Source organism: Mirounga angustirostris, unplaced genomic scaffold (genome assembly GCF_029215605.1).
Source record: "Mirounga angustirostris isolate CCGP_5_RB_7025 unplaced genomic scaffold, mMirAng1.0.hap1 SCAF_3, whole genome shotgun sequence".
Taxonomy (NCBI): domain Eukaryota; kingdom Metazoa; phylum Chordata; class Mammalia; order Carnivora; family Phocidae; genus Mirounga; species Mirounga angustirostris.
Window position 1 is genome coordinate 34,835,366 of NW_026991711.1, and position 9,379 is coordinate 34,844,744.

General features: G+C 33.4%; 1 protein-coding gene across 3 annotated transcripts in view; it reads left to right on the plus strand.

The window, feature by feature from the left end:
• The window catches only part of DACH1 (dachshund family transcription factor 1), a 426,112-nt gene that overhangs the window by 307,077 nt on the left and 109,656 nt on the right, over window positions 1-9,379 (plus strand). For all 3 annotated transcript variants that reach the window (XM_064586010.1, XM_064586012.1, XM_064586011.1), the window contains one exon: window positions 878-1,012. In XM_064586010.1, the coding sequence (XP_064442080.1) occupies window positions 878-1,012 (135 nt within the window). The remainder of the gene's footprint in view (window positions 1-877; window positions 1,013-9,379) is intronic.

Consider the following 9,379-nt stretch of genomic DNA (forward strand, 5'->3'; position numbering starts at 1 on the left):
TTTGTAAATGATAAGTGATAATAATAAGTCTTGTGAGGAGATATATTAAGACTATACAAATATTATATTTTTCATCAAACTTCCATTCCACTCCTTTTAGAATCATCTTTTGAAGATACTTCCCTCACACGATTATTGCTATGGTGATTTCCAAATGATAATTCCTAATATATTCTTATGATATTTTCAAAAAAATCTCTTTTTTCCAGAGAAGATAAGTTTTTATGGAATGAGTACTCACCCAGTTTTTTGCACAAAACCAAACTTTCTTGGGCAATTTATTAAGAAATTTATTGCTTGGATTTTGAAAATCATAAGGGTGTTTTGTCATCTACTTTATTATTTCAATAGTGACACGTTACTGTTAATAATTCAAGAAAGCAATTATTGTTTTTATTCATTCAACCATTCAATAGATACTAATTGGGCACTTGTATTTTCAAGTCTGAGTTCAAATTCAATTTTTAAAGAGGTACTTTGGTATCTGTGAAACCTTGTGTTTTATTGACTAGAATAGAATAAGAATATTAAAACAGTTATATTAGCCCCTTAACTTGTTGAAAGTTAACAACTTTTAGTGGTTGTAGTGGTATGGCCATTCAAAAGTATTCCAGATATATATAAAAATATATATATTATTTGTGAAATAAAAACAAGATAAAATGTTTTCAATTCCAGTATTTTTCTGCTTATCTTTAAGAATTATCATAGTTATCAATTCTCAGTTTTCTTAGAGATAGATTACAATACTGTGAGACCATTCATTACACCATTATATTTTATTTTATTTTTTTAGTCCAAATGAGTTTAATTAATTTGTTTGAACATTGTGTGTTATGGTGTTTTTGTCTTTGTTCTTTTGTTTTGGGCTTGACAGCTGTCCATCAGAATGGGTTATCCATGAACCAGATGCTGATGGGTTTATCACCAAACGTACTCCCTGGGCCCAAAGAGGGAGATTTGGCTGGTCATGATATGGGACATGAATCGAAAAGGATGCATATTGAAAAAGGTAATATATGGTTACATGGCCTTGTTTCTCCTGTTCAACATGTTAACTAGATTTTAATCACAGAATGAGGTATACTTCTACCTCACAAAAGATGGCATATAAACATTGTAAAAACCTACAATATTAGGTAAAACTTAAGCCTTTTCAGCAAAAAAGAAGTGTGAATGAAGATCTGCTGCTTTTCCTTATACAACAGGTAGGTGATAATTTACTTTCCAATTATTAAAAAAGTGGACAATTGTTTGTTTTAATTGTTATCACTGAGTTTCTAAAGACCTACTGTTTGTCTTTCTCAATGCCTTTAGGGCCAAATGTCATTTTTATGTACCTGATAGAGCTACAACAATATATGAAGGATTATTATTAATATTTTTGGATTAAAATCTACATGGTCATCAGACCAATCAGGAAATAGAAGCGAATCTAACCAAATAATGTACCAGTTGTTGTTTCAAAATTACACGTAACAAATAAAGCCCAGCTGGTGGGAAGCTGAAAGTTTCCTATTTGTATTTCATTTGTATCAGCCTAACCCATTTTCACAGGCATATATTGATATTTTCATGCCCTATTTCATAAAGTAGTTTCATGAAGAAATTTAAGTATTATTTTGGTATGCATGTTAAAAATTTGTACTAGTAGATGCAAATTTATGTTTTCAAATAGTAAGGTTGGATTGTGAATATAGGAACCCTTCCAAATCTTTTTCATCTTAATTTAATATTTTTAAATTTTATTAATATAGACTGGGTACTTTGACTATCTTTTTTAACATGAATACCAAATAATCAGTGTTATGAAAAGGATTAATTCTTTGGAAAGCATAATTACACAAAAAGTACAACTAGCTGTCAAAAAGGAAAATAAATAAAATTGGATATTTAATAATTAATGAAGCAGAAAGAAATGACTGGAGGAAGACAAAGTTAAGGTGGGGCAAATTTTTTTCCCCAAAAAACTCAGGATACTTATATAAAACCTTTTCCCATTCAACATAAAAACAGACATGCAGAGCCCTTGGGGAGAAAGAATATTTCTACAAATTAGATTATCTGCATTATGGAATGTCAGTGAGAAAATGATAATCTTTTCTTGGTGTTAATATGTCAAAATCTAAGAATAATTGAGAGCAGCATTAAGGCAACTTTCTAATTTTTTTATTTTGAAACTTGATATCAAATGCTATTACTAAACTATATGCAATGCATCAGTGAGCCAGATGGTATCTAAATACTTAATTCTAGTTTTTTCACAAGCTGTTCTTCAACAATGACTAAAAATATTATATATATTGTCCTTTACATATATTTTGACATATACCTTTTATATTTGATCAAAACCTATTTGTAGGGGCGCCTGGGTGGCTCAGTCGTTACGTGTCTGCCTTTGGCTCAGGTCATGATCCCAGGGTCCTGGTATCGAGCCCCACATTGGGCTCCCTGCTTGGCGGGAAGCCTGTTTCTTCCTCTCCCACTCCCCCTGCTTGTGTTCCCTCTCTCGCTGTGTCTCTCTGTCAAATAAATAAATAAAATCTTTTTTTAAATTTTTTTTTAAAGATTTTATTTATTTGAGACAGAGAGAATGAGAGAGAGAGATCAATTGAGAGGGGGGAGGGTCAGAGGCAGAAGCAGGCTCCCTGCCAAGCAGGGAGCCCGATGCGGGACTCGATTCAGAGACTCCAGGATCATGACCTGAGCCGAAGGCAGTCGCTTAACCAACTGAGCCACCCAGGCGCCCAATAAATAAAATCTTTAAAAACAAACAAACAAACAAGAATTCATTGTATAGGTTAAGCAGCCATTCTCCATCAAGGTTCTGCTAAGAATAAAGCCCTAGAAGAAAATAATGCAAGTGACTCATTTCTCAATTTTCCCATGGATACTACATAGATGGTTTCACTTAGAATGCATAAGGGCGAAGTTAATTTATGACATACAATGATGTCAGGATATTAGGGCTTAATTCTCTTGTAGCACCTAGCGGAGAAGAGCTGGGAGTAAAATGTAAAAGCTCAAAGATCGTGGTGAGAACACCACCAAAGGCATGATCAATAACATAATTGGAATGAGTTCCATTGGAATTTGGGATAGATAGTTTGTACAACCTGATGCTTCAATTTGAGTTTACCTACTATTTTGCTATTAATTTTTTCATGGGTTCTGTCTATCCATTTATCTATTTTTTAATTATTATTACAATTTTGCCACCATGGAGGCTTTCCTGAATTATCATACTAGGTTGTTTGAGGGGACCTACTTCTGTTTTTCCCATATACCTGCTCCAAAAATCTTCACTACAGTATTTGCCTTGTTGTTTGGAAGTTATATCTCCATTGGTCTACTCCCAGTACTGGACTGTGAACTCCTTGGAGTCATCTGTGTACTTCATTTGCTTTAAACAGACTAAGCAATCTGTGAATACATACTGATCTGGGCTGAATCATTAGGAGATTCTAAGAGACAGTGAAAGAAATCTAAAACAAGTAAAAGATTGCATTCTTTAAGGACTAATAGGTAGGCAAAAGGTGGAATTATATAACTTTTAGAAGGTACATTTACATGAAATAGTAGGATGTTCTGACAATGAGTATACACAAAAACTTTCTGTATCACTAGTGGTACTTCTCATCATATCGAAGTTTTTAAAATGATTTTGCTGTCAGAATAAAGACCTTGACTATAGGGGTGCCTGGGTGGCTCAGTCATTAAGCGTCTGCCTCCGGCTCAGGTCATGATCTCAGGGTCCTGGGATCGAGCCCCACATTGGGCTCCCTGCTCGGCGGGAAGCCTGCTTCTCCTTCTCCCACTCCCCCTGCCTGTGTTCCCTCTCTCGCTGTGTCTCTCTCTGTCAAATAAATAAAAAAATCTTTAAAAAAAAGACCTTGACTATATGCCAATGGTTTTGCAATATGTTAATGTATATTTTATAAGGGAAAATAAATTTTTATTTTAATATTCTTCCTAGGAATATAAAACTACCATTGAATGCATGATTTCCAATATAGTTACGTAATCCTAGAAATTGTGATATTGATACTAATTACAGTAAGTGTTTTGTTATATGTTGCTCTTTCTTTTATACACCCTCTCTTTTATCTATTTTTCAGCATACTGAATTAACAGTAAATATTCATGGCTTTCTAGATTGATAGAGTCTACTAAATTAAAAATTGTTTTCTTTCATGACTGCATTTATCATGTGCCTCATACTGGCCCTGCAACTTTCTTACTACACATATCTGTATTAAATCAAGTGACTTAATTTAGAGACATTTGTAGAGAAATTAATTATATGTTTGTGTCATTTTAGGCTCAAACTTCTTATATGTAATTTGCTGCTTACCACTTTAAATCATTCAAATGATAATAATTCTTTAGAAAACATGGATTTTAAAAATAGATACTAAAATTAATTTGTATGCTAAGAATCACTGTGGTCTAAAATCTTAATCATCAATAACTTTTAAGTATTTTTAAATCTTCTTAATGTTAAAAAGCTATTAACTCCACCCCATTAGAATACTTAAGCCACCATTAGCTGAAGGCATTCTAATTCAGAAGTACTAACTGCTGAGGAAATTCACTCTCTGTTTTTAAAAATAAAAACGCTGGTAGGTTTTTGAAACTCAGAAGAGTTTAAGGCACATTCAAAATGTAAATTTGAAAACTGAGTTAGTATATTATGAAGGAATAGACATAATATCATATAAGTCATCCCAAGTTTAAGGAGCAATGCTTTTAATATTAAAAACTTTGACTAAGGGCGCCTGGGTGGCTCAGTCATTAAGCATCTGCCTTCGGCTCAGGTCATAATCCCAGGGTCCCGGGATCAAGCCCTTCTCAGCAGGGAGTCTGCTTCTCCCTCTCTCCCTCCCCCTGCTTGTGTTCCCTCTCTGGCTGTGTCTCTCTGTGTCACTAAATAAAATCTTAAAAAAAAAAAAAAAAAAGAAACTTAAAAACAAAAACAAAAAAACTTTGACTGAAATAAGGGCTTTGTCAAAGGTAGGTGCTAAGGAAAACTGTGGTACAGCTCAAAGCTTCAAAACCAATTTTATGTCTTTAAACTTTTATAAACAGATTCCAAGTTCTTTAGAGCTCTCTGGACTTTAAAACCATTTCTGATCTTTTCCCTCAGTCTGAATTTGGTGAAATAGGCAGTAATAATTGACATTTGAGTTATATAAATAGACTCACTGTTCCTTTATGCGGCACCTTTCTCTTTATTCCCTGCATATTTGTCCACTGCTGCTAATTTACAATATTTCTCATGTATAATTTGTTTCTTGGTGTTTCTTAAATTGCTGCTTTTTTCAACACATTTTTGAGCATGTTTTACACCTTTGTGTTGTTCCATAGGCACATTTTTTGTTATTATGGAATTTATCTAATTTTTAATTTACCAAAAATTAAATATACAATACAGATAAGCTTACAGTATCAGCTTTTTCCAATTATAGAAAACTTAGGTGTGTCTAGTTGAACTAACTATGAAATACCTAATTTATGCTAGTGAATTTCAGTCTTGGACTAAGTATACTGAAATGACATAATCAATGGGTAAATATTTACTGATTGCCAGATATGTGAAATAAACCATATGAAATGCAAAAATGTTTCCTTTTTCTGTCCCTTTCTCTTTTTCTCTCACTCTTTTTGCTGTATTTTTTTTTCTTAATACGTATCCTAATTTTCCCTATAGTTGAGCATTTTCCCTTTGTTTTCATAAAAAATATGAAAACTTTCTTTCATTGGTGACTCCTGCCATTTTAGAAGCAGAAATAATTTACGAAGCAGCAAGAAATACAGGGGATTTGCTTCAGGCCATAAAACATTTCTTTTGTGGCATATTCTGTTTGGTTGGCAGTGCTCATGATTTCCAATGGTTAACATACTTGTATAAAAGGTTTCTTTTTGGTACTCTGAATTTGAGGACAGGGCACTAAAGACAATAAAGTAGTTCATAGCCTGGCCATATTGGGGTTTCCTCTCATTAATGTTTTATTCTTAGCCTCCAACCTTGTGGACTATTTTCCTCCAAAACATCTTTTTGAATGACTATGTCATCGCTTTTCTCAAGCTTGTGGAAATAATTTTTTGAAGTATATTTCCTTGTGCACATTTCTCAATGTTTAAAAATTCTAATTTTACTTGAATTAGGATTGAGTCTTCAAGAATGGCCTTCTTTTAAATTCTAGATCGACATTACACAAATTAATTAATAGTAAATTTTATTTTGTTATAACACGTATATCACAAATCTTAACCTGTTAGTTTTTCATGTGACTATATAGATGTGTATAGAGTAAAAGCCCCCTTTTTTTTTTAGAGAAACATGTATTTTGATTATGTTAACACACATATAGGGCCATGAGTATTTTCATTTTAAAATTCTCTAACAATGTAACTTTTCCTTCACTTTTATTCTTAAGATATAATTTCTCTTGGCATATCTCAAAGTCTTTTATAAAATATTCTCCCTAAATACTTACTAATGTGACTTTACTCTTCATTTTCCAAGTCTGTGAAATAAAGGTATTAAATTTAATGCAGATACTTTAATTCTGTGATTCGTAACACTAGACAACAAATTTCTCTGAATTCCAGAGCTCTTTCTTAAGCAGATGGCAGATTTCACATGCAAAGTCACAGCTCAGGTGAAACTTTATGAAGGCACTGGTTTATTATTTTATGAATTATAATTTGAGAAGCAGAGTTTGCAGTAACACTTCAATGACAACTTAAGAAAATTCTTACCATGAGAACCCCATGACATACCTGTATGGTGGGCAATTGGTATAAAACGGGTTTTAATGTTTATTTTTTCCCCATGCACCTTGCTGACCATCTTGTCACACTGAACTTTCAGGTTTCTCAAACATCTTCTGTCCTTTCCCAGATGATCCAGTTTCTTTCTTTACCTGGGATATAAATGCCTCCTACTCATTAGTGCTCAGCCCCAAACTCTTCTGGGCAAAAGCTCTGTCTTCTCATCATCTTTGTATACCTAGCACAGAGTCTGCCATTAGTAGGTACAATAAATTTCTTTTCAGGGTCAAATGAGATAATACATGTCTGGAGTGCTTGACCTACATAAATATTCCCTGAAATTATTAGTAATATCAAATTAGAGAATGGGTATGTGGCTTGATTTGATAGATGCGAAAACATACACGTTGTGAATCACTGAATTAGAATATTATGTTTATAATCCATAATATCACAGTTTTCATGACTTATGGTTGATCCTAAATAGGAATACTGAAACCACAGTGTTTTAGAGAATGTTTTGACTTCATATGACAACACTGTAATATGCACAGTTTTGGAAGGGAAAAAGTAGTAAAGTAACAATGTTAGTTATTTTTTATATCAATGATTGTGAAGGTAATTGCCCAAATAAATTTTTATGACATTAAAGAGTTTTAACTCATTCAAATCAATTTATTGACCCTGAATTTATTTGATAAATGTGTTGAGGAGAAACAAATATGTGTGGCATGTAAGGCATAGGAGATAATGGTTTTTACATATAGATGGGCCACCATTGAATAGGTCCCAAATCAGATGAAATCCTCTGATGGGCAAGAATTTCATCTTTGAACCATTCACACATGCCACTTATAAAGTAGACTATCTTAATTCTACCTAGGGTTAAATTTACATTTTCCAGGAACTTACTTTATATAATTTATATGGATATCATTAAAAGAAATAGAGCCATTTATTGATACAGAAGACCTCTGTGGCTTCACCAAGACATGTGTAACTTTAGGTTTTGGTAACTGTTTTGGATACTTAGGACGTTGAATCATGCTAATATTTCCTGATGATTTTCACGAACTATATGTGAAAAAGATTAGAGGGTGTCTAGTCTTGGATACATTATATGTAATAATATATATTTGTTGTAGTTTTGCTTGTAGTCAGATAAAATGTCTTTTCCTCATGGAAAATCCATAACGGGCTATTAATTATTCCACTTATTCTGCTTTATTTTCTTGAGTCCTTTTGATAGGCATGGAATGACTCACTTCCTCACTGTTTAAGAAATATTTTTACATAGTTATGCTGATAGCTAATATTTTATAACATTAAAAGGGAAGTAGAAAGTAAATTACTAGTAGATTATTAACATACTAGTTCCACATATAAATTTGCTTCATGTAATGATTTATTTATGAATCATTATAAATGCCTTTATTTCCTTCATTTAAGTAGTGTATTGGCTTAATGAATTGATTATTTCTAATTTTTTATTCTGCAATTTATTCTCATATTGCCTAAACCTTGGTTTTCTAGTTTTTCTGAAGTTTCTGAAGCTAGTTTCAGATCGAACTAGCAAAGTTTAACTAGTTTCAGGTTGAAATTTTACATAGACTGGTATGGAAGTGATCTAAAGGGGATGTGTACCTTCTTCTATGTGTCTGTTTGAAAATTTACTCCAAATTGAAACTTCATTTTGGAAATATTTTAGCTTACAATCCAATATTCCTTAGAGGAGCTGAAACTAGTTTTATTTTGCACATTTTTACTCTGTAAATGGACAGGTACATATTTTTTCTTAAAGAACTATTAAAATATTTCCCTTTCTTCCCTGATTAGACATATGTAGAAATGTACCCAAAAGAAGTCATTGGCAGAGCACATACCCTCCCCAGTGTCTATCACCAGTCACCCCATCCCTCCCACCCCACCCCCCACTCCAGCAACCCTCAGTTTGTTTCCTACAATTAAGAATTCCTCATATCAGTGAGATCATATGATACATGTCTTTCTCTGTTTGACTTATTTCACTCAACATAATACCCTCCAGTTCGATCCACGTCGTTGCAAATGGCAAGATCTCATTCCTTTTGATGGCTGCATAATATTCCATTGTATATATATACCACATCTTCTTTATCCATTCATCTGTCGATGGACATCTTGGCTCTTTCCACAGTTTGGCTATTGTGGACATTGCTGCTATAAACATTGGGGTGCACGTACCCCTTCGGATCCCTACTTTTGTATCTTTGGGGTGTGAATTGTGCAAGACTGTTGAATCTCAGATCTGTACCTCTGAAACAAATAATGCAATATATGTTAAGAAAAAAAAAAAGAAGAAGAAGAAGGTAGCGGGAGGGGAAGAATGAAGCGGGGGAAATCGGAGGGGTAGACGAACCATGAGAGACGATGGACTCTGAAAAACAAACAGCGTTCTAGAGGGGAGGGGGGTGGGAGGATGGGTTAGCCTGGTGGTGGGTATTGAGGAGGGCACATTCTGCATGGAGCACTGCGTGTTATGCACAAACAATGAATCATGGAACACTTCATCTAAAACTAATGATGTAATGTATGGGGATTAACATAAGAATAAAAAAAAAAA